The sequence below is a fragment of the Mizuhopecten yessoensis genome, unplaced genomic scaffold (genome assembly GCF_002113885.1).
Source record: "Mizuhopecten yessoensis strain PY_sf001 unplaced genomic scaffold, ASM211388v2 scaffold10441, whole genome shotgun sequence".
NCBI classification, from domain to species: domain Eukaryota; kingdom Metazoa; phylum Mollusca; class Bivalvia; order Pectinida; family Pectinidae; genus Mizuhopecten; species Mizuhopecten yessoensis.
In genome coordinates this window covers 767,273-782,492 of record NW_018408548.1, presented here as the reverse complement: position 1 = coordinate 782,492, position 15,220 = coordinate 767,273, and the positions used below count along the sequence as shown (strand labels likewise).

At 34.1% G+C, this 15,220-nt stretch overlaps 1 protein-coding gene across 2 annotated transcripts in view; it reads right to left on the bottom strand.

Annotated features, from left to right (window-relative positions):
- Window positions 1-3,306: 3,306 nt before the first annotated feature.
- LOC110460591 (carbonic anhydrase-related protein 10-like) overlaps window positions 3,307-15,220 on the bottom strand; it is a 104,551-nt gene continuing 92,637 nt past the window's right edge. Inside the window, exons 9-12 of one of the 2 annotated variants that reach the window (XM_021513576.1) lie at window positions 7,456-7,584; window positions 6,791-6,830; window positions 5,326-5,373; window positions 3,307-4,902 (exon numbers count right to left, since the gene is read on the bottom strand). In XM_021513576.1, coding sequence (XP_021369251.1) covers window positions 5,351-5,373; window positions 6,791-6,830; window positions 7,456-7,584 — 192 coding nt within the window. In that variant the 3' untranslated portion in view covers window positions 3,307-4,902; window positions 5,326-5,350. The remainder of the gene's footprint in view (window positions 4,903-5,325; window positions 5,374-6,790; window positions 6,831-7,455; window positions 7,585-15,220) is intronic. The other variant, XM_021513577.1, reaches the window with a different exon arrangement.

The window sequence follows — 15,220 nt, the reverse complement described above, 5'->3', positions numbered from 1 at the left end:
CGGGACATACCGAAGTCCTTAGTAGTTCTCTGCTTTATGTTCAGCATACAAAGCACTAAAAGTCGGCATCAAATCCGTGCTATCATAAGGTGGCAGATACGCCAACATACCGCCTACGGCACACATAAACGCATGCACGGCACACATGGAGTTGCGTCCTCACATTACCTTGGCTGTTGATGAGACATTAAACCATGTACAACCAGCTAACCAATCGGCCAACGTTGATTTCCAACTTAACATGTAGATCCTATATATGGCATGCTAAATACTATGATAGTATCTCTCTCACTTCGGAGGACAAGTAGCCAACATTTTAAGTGCGACGAAAAGCGTCTGGGTATACAGTATTATAATTTCACCGCGCTGACAAGTTTTACTGCTTTCATCTGAATGTTCCAGAATTAAATTTCCTAGATAGCACGGTTCAGTTGTTGAAAGATTGATTGACTATATAAACGACACGTTAACGTTAGAACTAAATGGAAATTGTTTATAGAGAGATGCAATATTGCACTGAATCCAATAGGCGTTTTTAAAGATTTTATACTTAGTTTCTTGAAATTTAAGCCAACATCCGGACCCTTTCTTAGCCATATATGTTAGCCTTTTCATGTTCTTTGTAAACGAGATGTTTTTGGAGGATTAAATAAGTCGTTCTGAGTATTTCATAAAGAAAAGGTAAACTTATTTCTCAACTTGTTAGGACGAGATACCACTAATTTTCGACAGAATATGGAAAGTATTCCTGCCACAAATGAACTTTCCATAGTATCCCATATATTCTAAAAAAAAAGGTGTCGGGGTAACAATGATAAAGAGTTACGTGTGAGCCCTGACTGATCGTTTATACGGTCATTTCGATGGAAGAAATAGAAAACAATTTTGAAAAAAAGATTATGTATTCCTTAGAAAATCAGGGTGATCCATATGTAACAGTTGGTCTTAAAAGTCTTGCATATCAAACTCTCAAAATTTAATTCATCCGTATTTAAAAAAAAAGGTTACTTTCAGTTCAAGTTTGAAGGCAAATCTGAACTACGTTATTGCTAGTTCTTTAATTTGCTGAATAAACTGTTTCCCAGTGTGTTGTATATCAAAAATTTGTATGTATTTTAAAGTAGACCTTTATTATAATTTGCAGTCGTTTTCGTTTCTTGTCTAAAAATAGCTAAAACACAATTTACATAAATATACTTTATTCTGGCATATCAAGAAAATGTACATTTTGCAAGAAAAGATATTGGTTTGCATGATACTTCTTAATATTGTTCAAGAAATAATTGGATACAACTACAAACGCATGTAAGAGCTAATACGCTGAGTGATGCAGATATCCTAGAAGTGGCGTTGATGCCAAATAAAATCTGCCAGAACGTCCTTTTTTCGACATTTTCACAACGACTTGTTTTTGGGACAAGCGGACATTTACCGCGACTTCCATTCTCAGGATCCTTCCAGTTCTCCATTTTACAAAGTTTCGCAAGTCTTAGGAAATTTTCCTCTAATGGTGAGAAAGCTGATTTCTGTCCTGGATTGATCTCAGCATATCTCGTAAATCCGCTGGTCATTCTTGTTAGTCCTATTATATATTCCTCGCCTACCATCGTTTGGTTTTGAACAGGATAGCATCCAACTGCTTCGTCAATAGACTCGATGATAATTTCCCCTGGTACTTTGAACTGATCATACTTTAACAGACAGTATACATCGAAACGACAGTCCAGTGCGTTTGGGTGACGTAACTTCCCATGCATCTTGTCTTTACCATAAACCACGATGTCCGACTTCAGTAATATTTCCTCCATTGTCATCGCTGTGACGTTGCCAGATTCGCAACTACTGTGGACGTTGGGTAAAAACAGTAGTAACACTACAGAAATCATATTCAATATCGTTTGCACTTTCACACTCATCACTCTGTTTCTGCTCAAATATGCCACTGCAGTTTTGCACTTAATACTGAAATTAGACGTCCTTCGTGAACTCTGCACTAGCTATTTCTATTGTTTTAAATCCGACCCATATGCATCAGAGATCTGGTTAAGCACCACTCGAATAAACACATTGTTATATATCCTACAATAAGAATACTCCTTCAGGAAGTTCACGTATGTATTATCAAAGTTCTCAGATTCAGCTTGACAAAGGCCAGGAGACCGAACAATTCGTACTGTAGTTTTTTAAGATTCCCATATACTATATGGTAATTTCATCTGTGATTGAATTTGTTATTGTATATTTTCTACTTTGTCACGCAACCCCCGCGCACGTTATGAAACCTCGACTGATGTGTGTACTGATTTGATAGTGGTTAATCTGATTTTGTCGATAAGATCATTTGATAAAAGACGTTTATTGGATTATACTGATTAAGTATTCTTGTACTAATGCGACCGAGGTCAATATATGTAATTCATGAAACACCTTGAAATGATCTGTCTTTGGAGAAAGTACTTGATGCTCTCTATCATGTTGAACATTATCAATATTCTTCTAGATCTATATTTTTGATAAATTTAGCATCAATATTGATAACAATTAAATAACAAAAACCTCAAGTCCGAAAATTAACTGTCTGCAAGTATTTGTGGAGAAGTTATCAGCGAACATAAGAGTGCAGTTTATAGCCAAAAAACTCCACGTACATACGTGTACAAGTTGATGAAACATCTTTGACAGCTCACGTGTAGATCTGGCAAGGATACACAGCTATGTACGCATATCGACAAATCACAATATCGTCATGTTAATATGTAATTAACTTTACTTCTAGGCATGCAACTGTATTTCACAAAGATCCAATCGTACATGCACTGGCTCATGTCACCAGTAACGCATTATTTCCCCACACAATTCGATATAATGTCAATATTCGGACATGTTTCTTGCATAAATGTCAAGAAGAAAGTAGACAAATATGATACGTTTTGAATGTCTGCCCATTTATTTTACAATAATCATTTTGCACTATATTGTAGAGGATGTGTATTGAAATAATCTATTTGACACGTACCTGATGACATCCAAAAAAATAATTTGGGAAAGTCAGGCTAAAATGACCTGTCGAGTTGACCTCCGATTACCATTTTGACAAAAGACGAGGAGATATTTATATGTGGAGAATAGGTAGATTTATTGTTGGTAGAAAGTGATCGCCACGTTACAGGTGAAAGAGGGTAATTTCCGAGGAGTACCTGATACACCTGTGATCAATGAACTGGGCCTACAAGATAACAAATGCAATTGCCCGATATAAATAATCCATTTCAGATCAAAGTGACAGGTCATTAATCATAATCTGCAGCAGATACATTTTCATAAAAAACAATAACAGTAAATGTACTTATTTCAGTGGTAGAAAAAGTTTAGCACTTTTTTTGCGCTAAATCGAAAACAATCAGCTATGATAACAGCAAAATACACAGTATTGCTACATATTATAGAAATTTTATGTGTTGAATCATTAACTTGTAATACTTTGAAATTGCCACTGATGCGCAGGAATATCAACGGCATGGTCGTCTTGAAGTGTTTCAGGAAGGAATGACTTGTTTTGTGTTGTTTTCTCATCTATGGCAATTAAAGTTGCATACATAACTTGAAAGGCAACTGAAGATAATATTTTTTGTTAGAAAAATATCACAAAATCATTCATATGACAAATTGTACGAGTATTTAAGAAATGAAGGCCAATTCCATAGCTTGGTATTATTGTTAAAAACACTTTGTACTGTTTTATTCCTTTAATATTTCAGTTGTTTATTTACCATTAATGATATTAAGTAATAAGCATATATTGTTGTTCTGGTCACAAATGATTTAATAATTATTCGTAATATTACCATAAATTTCAATACTACTTAATCATTGTAGCGTATGTTGCATTACGATAATGGTTTTGTATACCTTTAAAGCGATTTCAGGTCATTGAAATAAAGCAGGGCAATGAATGGCCAACCAATAAACTTCAATCGATTCATATAAGTAGTATACATTACTTACAATATGTATTAAACTTTCCAATGTATTTATCTTAGGCTTTTATAAAAATAACTTAAATAGAAACAGCACCTGGCATTGCCTTCGCTTACATAATTATATACTGTCATAAAACTATTCCAGAATTACGTCACTCACAAACAAGGAAATATCCACCGGTGCTTTTGAAAATTTACAAACGTATCTATATGATGAATACGTAGCTTTGGCGTTATAAAACCATCTTAGCGTTACTTTGGACAATGTTGTCGAAACTAATTGAAAACAGATTGTGACTTATGAGCATCTGCACACTAGATCTACGAATATTTTCATAATATCCTTGGAGAACAGAATGCGCTCTTTCAAGGTTTTCGAAAACCTTAAACCTAAATCTCAGCAGTGATGATATCAATTTTGACTCAACCTTTTAATGTAGGATACATCTTTAAAATTCAAGGTGTGACTGTTTGCTTTGATTGAATCGTGTTTTCAGCGTTTTCATTAAACATTCTCATGTATATATAAGCGATATTTGTTTGATTTGCTTTGCCTCTTGTGATACTTGGACATGATTAGGAATGATTTGTTTACCTAGCTTGAGTACCGTTGTGTTAAATCGTTATGCATACAATAGAACCTCATTAATGTAAATGTATTAAAGGTTTACAAATCCAGCTTAATTACATTTATCCTTTAGTTTTTCTTTTTATATATATAAAAAGAATGCGCTACAATCTTTAAAAAAAAATGAAGCAATTCATTTTCTTGTTTACAACGTTATTGTACATGCAATTTGATTGTTTATGTTTGTTTATAATGATTGGTGAACACATGGAGGATGTGTGGTTCCTGGATGGGAAGGTTGGTGTGCAGTTTGGCATCCACGAAGACAAAGCCAACAGGCACTGACGTTACTTCCTGCAAAGATCAATAACGCTCAATGGAAAACTCATACGTATGATAGAAATCATAGTATACCTAAAGTCGCTTTAATATCACTGTAGTTCTTCAAAATGGTATTTACATTCTTCATTTGAGAGCTTTTCAGATCTTTTCAAGACAATTTTCACAAAAAAAAAAAGTAAAAAAAAATCAGATGACGGAATGCTACCAGCTGCATTGATACACATTGAATCATTTAACCATATTGTGTTTTAATACGTCAATGATGTGTTTGTGATCAAAATGAAAAAAAAGAGATCGGCATTAATTGAAACTAAATGCTAATTGTTCCTCCATATATGCAAGGACACTAGTATGCAATAAATTTTGCTGTATAACCATCATTTTATAGTCTTACTTGTAGTAAGCTTTTGTTGCATCAAGTGAAAACTGACTTACCTCCACTTATCTCCACTTACCTCCCCTACAAGCTGAACTGGCTGTTTACTGAAAATAGGGGGAAAATTTGTCTGTTGACACATTGTAACACCTACTAGTATTGTTTGTTTTACAGGAATAAATCGTGTTAACAATACACAATAAGGAAATAAGCCGTACCAAACAAACGTAAACACATCTCATACATAATTCATTGGTATTAAATGCGTAGTCTGACATGATCTAGAACTACTATTGAATGTTCGTCATCGTGGTTTATTTAATTACATAATTTATCACATTTAGATTACATTAGTAGAAATTTCTCCTGTATTGTAAACACAGGCTCTCCGAAGTATGGTGGCGTGTACTACAAAGAGTTTGTACAAGAGCATTGTGTCACACTTGGTCCCGTCTTTAGGAAACAGCTGATGTACTATAAGACCATTCACGAACGCGGTGTTGCTTTCTGCTAGCTTTTACTCCGAGATGTAATTAACGATGGCATTTCCTTCTGCATATTTAATCCTTTTGGGATACTTAACAGTATTGTTCCTTCACTACAATGTCATGAGGTGGGAAAATCTAAGGAAGCGTTATTCAGACCGTAATTACGTAACATTAGTTTAATACCAAGAAGAAACAAAAATAATTAAGTTCAAAATCGATCGTGATAATATTTCAAAATTATTATCATTTGTTTTTAATCAGATATGCACATTGTTTATGATGATGTTGATGAAATGAAATCGTTTATTGTTAAGTTCCAGAGACAGCGATTTCACTTCCTCAATAAAGCTTATAATACAGCTCAATAACTCATGACTGTGCTTGAAGTTTAATGCCATTGTTTTACATGAAAAACAAGTTATCAGACTTGACAATCGAAACGTAGCGAGATATTAGAAACATGAGTCATAAGCATTTCTAATTGAACTTGATATTACAGGAAGTCATGAATCTCAAAGCCTATCACGATTTTATCTTATTTCTCCTTTATGAAGCATCTGCAAGTGTGACACACGTAAAGTTCGAATGTTTTTTCCTCTGTCGATATAGTTAATCAAAAATATCTGCTATGCAGGACGTTTTTCTTAATTTCAAAACTTCGTGTAATGAAATGATAATTGGATAACAAGGTTCTCATCTGCAGTGCATTTTGGTGACATGTTGTTCAAAACCAAAGAAAGAAATTGGGGTTTATTATTGAAAAAATAATTCATATCTGTCCGGTGGTCTGTTTGTTCCACCAAGTCTCTTTTCCACTGTGCTTTTTTCTTTCTTGTCTTATTTCCTGACATTGTTGGTCTATTTCCTATTGTCTAAATAATTCAGAATTCAATACCACAATAAGAAAATATTAACCTCACAACTAAAACCCACAGTTTCAACTACATGACATTTATGTCTATTGAGAAAATAAACAAACAGCTAAAATGCTCAAAGATGAACGAGATAAAAGTAAAGTGTAATGGATTATACATACCTCCATAAAACCGTTTTATCTTCATATTACACGTATCGGTCTACAAAAAAATCAACGATTGTGATTCAAACATGTGTACTTCAAAAAAGCAAAGCGTTCTCAACGAACTGAGGGGTTATTTGAAAATTCGCGTTACAACACAAAAGCATTAAGAATAATCAGTATTTTTACGGAAGAGAAATATAATTAAGTTCACAGCAGCTTCTTCTATCATGACGGGAAGAAATATCTCATTTAAGTAAAAAAAAATGTGTCTTCTAGTGCTTCAAGACATACAAAACTTCGGTAGCAATTAAATATTTCAATTCAACTCGAAGAAGAAACCATACAGATAGAAAGGTCAAAAATACCACTGAGACAATGATGGAAATATTAATGTCGCATGTACCGAATTTTTTTTTTTTGTAATGAAAGTCATAGCGTCGATGTTGCTAAGCGTACTTCTGATGTTACTGTACCCTTTCAGACAAAAGAACTTTAATGGATAATGGTGGAGTTCCTATACTTGCTACGACAGTAAAGTGCAAATTGGGATCATCTACTTGGAGAAACAGCTTTAACTGAGCATGCTTTGTTCTTAATTGCAAAGCTAAAATATGATTCTATCATTCCATGTAATATTATTTAATAAACTTACAGACACAAACACAAATAACTTGACATACCGGGACATTAAAATTGATGTTAGTCCGTACTACTCTATTATTAAGAGGCAAAGTAGGCCTGTGGTTTTTCTCCAACATTAATTCCGAGTTATCTTCTCCTCCTTGTTTGATATTACGAAAGGATTCCAGCTAAAACATTAAACAACATTTTTGTTATGTTAGAAGGTATTATAATACAAAGCAAGATTTAACTAATAATGAGAGCATGCACAGGTGAACCCGTTAATATATCGGGATTATAGTTATGACGTAAGCAGTAAGAACAAAATCCTATTTTCCTTGATATAAAAGAAGATATCATACATGTTTATTAAATATATTCTTTATATATGCGAAATCCGCAGAGTCAAAGTCATTGTTACCAACGTTCGTAATAAAGGCATGACGAATGAGCATGCTCCATCTCAATTAAAATTGACTTGTATTGTTCCTTACGACATACAAGCATGTTTATTATCCATAGAACAATTCAAATACGGTTTGAGAGGTAGCTTTGTTATCATGTCATCGCTAACAGATGATATATTGTTGTGATCATTTCCCCTTGCTAATTTTGCTCGTTCGGAATCATTCCAACACGATCTACTGAAAATTGCTTTGCAGAACTTTCTATTTGTAAAGGAATCCGTGAATATCGGATACGCTGCTTTTCTTGAGCAGAGAAGTTGCGCATCTTACCAGGATTTTGATAGTAAGAATGACCAAGGCACCAGATTCAACAAGAAAATGTGGGGAAACGGAAACACTGTCAACGGTTCTTTCATACCTTACCGACACATTCAGTATATTTCTAAAACAAAAACAATATCTATCGAGATGTTTTAAGATGACTTATTTCGAAGTGATCATTTTGAATATCAGAGCAAGTATGTTTACGCTTTAACTTTGACAATTTAGGGCTGCATACCTCACCAAAACCTGGCACGTCCTTAATTAAATGACCATAGATGTTAATAGGACGTAAACACAAACAAACCAAGCCAACTTTACGATAAAATACATAATTCATCACGGTACGATTCTTACGAAACAATACGTATCACGATACAAATATCTGCTTAAAAGGTCAATAATATAATAATTGAGTGTATCATTTTATCGATTTTTGTCATAGACTTCAACGGTAAATACAAGTGTTTTTTGGTTTTTTTAGAGTTTGATAAAAGTGATTGAAATATTCAGTGCTGTTAGTTTTTGTATCGCGATACAGGCAAAACAATTGTATACTATACACAAGAAAGCATCACGATACAATACTATACGATCTATTGTTGCAAACCTACTAACCATCGAATCATGATGCTATGAATTGCTTTTCATTTAATACTATGGATAACTTCGCGTTTGATACTACATACTACTTTGCCTTTTGTACTTAGATTCCGTTGCAATCGATACTATAGATTTCTTTGCCTTTGATATGTGGGTTACCTCGTATTCGATACTATATGTTACTTTGCATTTTATACAATAGTTGTCGTGCGTTTGATGATAAAATTACTTCGTGGTTGTTTATATAGATTTCAATGCGTTTCATATTATAGATTACTTCACACACATGTTATTAACTAAACTGACTGTTTTACTTATTCGCGAGGAAATAATCGAGTCTTTCTTTCTGAGTTTCGTATTAGAAAGAACAGGTATGCTTCAGGTTTTCTCAACCTGTCTTTAGAACCAATGCTTTCTCCCGTACATGTCAGCTGTGTATGTCTGTGACTTGTCTTACGTCCAATGCATGCTAAAAGGGGTTTACATTATTTTCAACGTGCTGGAGCTCCAGGCGTCAATACCCTTCGCTTTCAATCTACGAGGTTTGAATTATTGATGGGGCACGTGTAGACATTGTGTTACCTACAAACAGTCGTACGCGTGGCAAGGAAGCTGTCACGACAGCAGGTTGTATTGATACTAGACCTGGAAAAAATCGGGATCACGCTACTCACAAAGAACAAATTGCAGTCTATCCCATTCTTTGGCATTTCTTTATCACCTTTCAAAATAAATACTTAATAAATATGCACATGGCCTAAAATATTTACTTTTATTTAGCCATAGCGCCAATAACCGAAATTCAGAATGAAAGTCGACATGGAAAAATAGAAACACAAAAAAGGGGAAAATCATCCTTTACGCACTATAAACAATGTTGCAAAACTAAGAGCATTCATTTAATTTATTGACCCAAGTCGTGTTATATACTTTCGATTTGTCAGTGTCATGCTGTTTTTATTAGCATATTTATGGTCCTGTATACAAGTCAAGGTTGTACAACACAAGATGCTCTCGCGCTATTATAGTGAACAGAGTTTAGTATTATAGACAGAACTTTTTTCTCTTTGTATTGAATTATTAAAGGACTCGTATATGGGTTGATATTTGTGATATATTTGTCCGTGATTGAGGTTGTTTTAATGTGCTTTACTGCTGTTTGTGTAAAGTCCATATCCCGGATCGACCTATATCGTCCGCACGCGTTATACCTGCCGAGCACGCGCCATAACCGCCCGACGTGCGCAATATCTGCCCAGCACGCGCCATTTCCATTTTACTTTTTTAGTAACGATCTATAACGTCATTTGTTATGCTGAACGACTTTATAATTCTTTTATGAGGAATGTTAACAAACAGTTGTCGTAATAGCAGAAGGAGCCGGTGAAACTTTGACATGAAATAGCGTCACTTTAAAGGGGGCCTTTGGGGCATGTATGACATTAGGTAAATCATCGAATTCTTAACTTTACGTAATAAAATAAAATAAAATTCCGTTCTATTTTATATCCTTGTTTCACACCCTGAGTTTGGCATTAACGTAAAATTTATAAATTTTGCTTTGTAAAAAATATTGAAATGCCAGGGTTATTCTGCTGGTATTGAAAATGAGGGAAAGTTTACAACACAGTAACTTTAAAATATTTATTATATGACCATTTACATATACTACCTCTTATCGCCCATCGACCAATACTAGTCCTCAGGCCTCCTACCCCTTGGGCTGATGTTTAGTTTAAACATATTTTATTGCCAATCAAATGGATTGGGCACAAGTTATTAAACTTATATTAAGCCCTTTCCCACTTGGGCTTATATGAAGCTAATGTTTAATTTAGCGGCTAAGATATCAAAACGCAATTTGGTGAAATCGCTTCAGAAGCCGTTCTATTCGCTGAACATAGCAATTGAAGGCAACAATATTACCTGGGTATTTTCCCTGCAAAAGTATGGAGCTAAATGATCTATGTACCAAAAGGTACAATTCTCATAGGAAACTCCTTTTCCCGTAATAATTATTGTTGCGATAAATAATTTCTGAAAGAAAACCAACCCTTGCAGAACTTTTATGAAAATATAAAAAAGACGAAATAAACAAAAACAAATAATAATCAACAACAGTGTTCTAAGTTAAAAAATTCAGCGGATATAGATCAGGATTCGAACTCCTGACCTCAAATTATTGTACTGTCGCGCTTACTATGTGAGTTACCCAGCCAGCGGTATTCTCAAATGTTTGTATGCAGTAGGACAGGGGTTCTTTAACATTGAGTAGTCCAGTAAGTAAAGCATATTCATTAGGTGGCGTTTTCATAATCTCGAGAAAGCGGAAACCAAGAAAGGTAAGAAAACCGTAGGCTATACTCTATGTATACGAGAGTCCGTTAACATAAGTGAAAATGTATTTGTTTGATTAATGTATAGCAAATACATAATGTACTTCCGCATCCAATAGTATTAATACCATACAACACAAACGATGGTATTGCTCTATAATATCTTGTATACTGTGATATTTGTAGCCAAGTTGGTATTCGACAATGATACATTGAAGTCTGCTCTGCGTATTTGTCAAACAAGTCTTGAGGTCAAAACAAACCCTTTGTTAAGACCATCACGCCAATTGGTTCATCTATTTGTATTGGTACACTACCGAAAACGTCAATTTATTATCATTGCAAGTAATACCAAATAGGAGGGTATCAATTCAAAGACAATGAATGACAATGGATGCAGTGTGTTGTAGTCATTTTATGGCAGAGAATCAACCCTAGACTAATTTGTATCATAGACAGCAAACCGTAATATTGGTTGATTCTCCCAGCTTGTTGTCTACAACTAATGTGTCTTTCAGTTACGCCAACTGTCAAATAAAGCATTCTATGTAAAACGACGATTTCATTCGGTTATTGCTGATGAAATTAATGATATATTTCCCGGATTGTATTTCAAATGTATTGAAGTGACGCCTGTAAGATTGATACTTATATCAGAACTGTTTCATGCTATAACATACATCATTAATAATAATGGAAGTGTTAGGCTCTGACAGGGCAAACGTGGCAATTGTCGCGAACTGATTAATACAGATTCGAATCAACATTTTTTTTTTTATAGATTTTTATTATTTTTATTTTCATAAATTCCTTTCATTGCAACGACTAGCCTTAGAATTTTTTTATCTGCTTTTGCAACCACCAAATAGGAATTGTGGGTAAAAAGGGACATATTTCTGCGAATGAAATTATTTGCAATTTAATACCATTTATGATTCTCAATTTTGAAGCCTTGTCATACCAATCAGTCGTTTGAAATGTATCCTTTTGATTGATTACATGTACTTTCACCAAATATCAGAGTTAGATTTAATTTGTTTTGTTTCACTTCCTTATTGAATTTGATAAACTTTACATGCATTCATTGTCTGTATATCTTATAATATATACCAGGAAACGTTCGCCCAGTCAACTATTCACCATTCAGTGGTAAAATCAATATTCACCCAATGTAAATTACGAAGGGCGAAAAGACAAAAATTAAACTGCGACGAAAATTTCCTGTTATATAGTAGCTATTTACCAATTAAGTACCATTAAGTAAATGCCAAAGTTACAAACGTTAATCAAACGATGTTTTGTGACCCTAACTGTACATATATTAATAGCAATTTCTGTTTGCTTTAGCATCACAAACGGATATCTATGTCACACAGCTTAAGTAATCAATTTGTAAAAAGGTTATAAATTAAGCAAAAAGTTGCAATATTTACTTATGACAATTCCTTTGCGATACTCCTGTTTGTAAATATTGTTAACGATGATAAACGATGTAAACATATGTCATCACCAGTGAAGGATCAATAACGAGTCACGCTATTAAAGCGTTAACACTATTACAACATGTACATGTATAGAAAGCCTCATAGATCACAGTTGGACACCCGCATGTTTACATTAAACTGTTATAGCCTCTACTAATACAAAAATACGTTACTTTTGTATTACTTTTTTTTTATAAACGACAAGGATAGCAAGCATTATCGATTGATCACTGTTTAACAAATGTGTACAATAGACTTTTCCTGCATAAACCTAATATTGCTTTCTTTGCCTTGCTTTTATCTACATTAAACTGTCTCTGTTCGATTTTCCTTCCATATCTTTAGATATAGAAATTTGGCTTAAATTTCATATTTCTATAGCAGAAACATTTGGGTCTCCAACATAGCTAACGAGATTTATTATATCCGGTAACTGTATATGGTATTCTCTTTGTTTAATTCAACACAGTTATTGCAATGCTTTGTTTATTCGTTTTAGACAATTATATCAATATCTCTGACCATCCACCCTAAACATATAATAACCATTACTTTGTAAGTTATCACACTTCATGCCACATATAGAGTATATCTACCTTTCACCTTAAAACATACAATACGTATTTCTATGTAAGTAATTACAATTCATGTCACATATATAGCTTAATCCCTTACTAATAAAAAGGAGCGTCTAAAGTATCTCTTCGGAGTATTTGCTACAGTACCAATGAGCGTAGGATTGTAACATATCTCATTACGAGAGGATATCTACTAAGCACATCACCCTGTCTATCCATAACAATGTACAGTTCGTTTGGCCTGCTCTTCGCAACATTATTAATCCTTCGTCTAGTCAGTTTATTGCTAGACACCCTCTCGCTGTCATGGTTTTATGGCCAATGACTAGTCACCACAGTTACACAAGAGAGCACCGACACATATCGACCCTGCGCGCCCCGCCATCAAACGTCTGGGGCAAGTCACTAACATGCGTGTTGGTGTTTTTAGTGGAGACTATGAACAAAAGTTCTTTTAATTGTTCCATTTTGATCAATTACGCTTTTTACCAATAAATGGTACTCAATTTCAGGCATTGTTACAATTCATTTAACATATTTAATTCGTAAAATTATATGATTTAGTTGACTTGATCTATTTTAGTTCACAAGATATTTGACTCTGTTAGTGGACTATCATTCCTTTGCGAGTGGCTGCATGTAACCTTGTAGCTAGAATGTAATTCGGTACGTTTTACAAGAGAAGTATCGTTGTATCCCTGTTGATTTGTAACGTTATCAGGTGTTTGATTGGCACTCCCCCCTTACGCTATCTCCCAGTCTACGTTTCGGAACGCTTTTGATATTGATTTTCATGCTTTTGACCTTTACAACAACTGATGAGAACTGAATCAGTGAAGTGAGCACATGGTGCAGTGAATTTTCTTTTTCTCTGGCTTTTTGTATCGACATGCTAGATTGAGAAATAGATGTAACCTTCTTCTTTATTATAGTTCAAGCTATGATAATATCGGTGTTGACCATGATAAAAGAAACCCCTGTTTTTATAATTGTTGGTGACCTTCATGCTTGGTTTTGTTGATAGATATAATTTCGATTGGAACATTTGGTGCAGGAAACGGTCACACTTCCGGTGTTTTGTTTCTTCAACGGATTTATTGAAGAATTTATTACGAATGTCTGTAGGTTTTGCTGTCTATGTGCTTGTTATTTATTTATTTTTCAGATTTCAGTTTCGTTTGTGTGTGATAACGTGTTGGTATATATATTATTTTCAATATGCATTTATCTCGGATTTTGTCTCATTGTTTCTAAATATTCTCTGCTGCATAACAATTATGACATCTACGACAGACGTGTCATAAAAAGGTCAGTCAAAATTCATATAAATTATTAAAGTTTAATCAAATAAACATATGATACTAATCGGTCTGTAGTATTTACAAACGTTCAATAGCAGGTTTACGTACATATCATGTATAAATGGAAGGTTTCTGTATTAGTTCCTTAAAGTAAAGACAGTCCGTACACAAGATTGCGTCTCTTTACATGTCTAGCCTGAATCGTTGGTATTTACAACACGAAGGAAACATTATCATTTCTCTTTATCCCAAGCAATGTTTTAACTATGTGTTTTATTGTTCAATATCCCACTTAAAAAGGAACAAAGAGAATGACTAAAAAGTTGTATTTGATATTAATTTTATGTCAAGCCTTCTTTTTGATATGTTCCCTGTTCCCTTGAAAGTACAATGGTGATTAAATGACTTTTATAGTGATTTGATACTTGGCCCGATACATTTTATTGACAACTGGACAATGACTTGTTCTTCAGAGAACAGTTACGCATCTCCTGACAAATTCAACAATTCCTATTGATAAAAGTGTTCATATTCATATCTTTACGATAAAGATAGGGACTTTCTTATTATCAAAGAGGGCTGTACTTTTTCTCGAAGAATGTCATTTGCACTAAAGTATATACGTGGAATTAATCTGCTACGTCAACACTGCAACCCTTTGCCACTCTGATTTATTCTTATTTGGTGTTCACAGTGTATCACTGTTCTTTCAGCATTGCCGCTTTGGGTGATTCATTTAACACAATGATAAGTTAGCGTAACGACACGGATCGTGCATCAGATTCGGAACCATT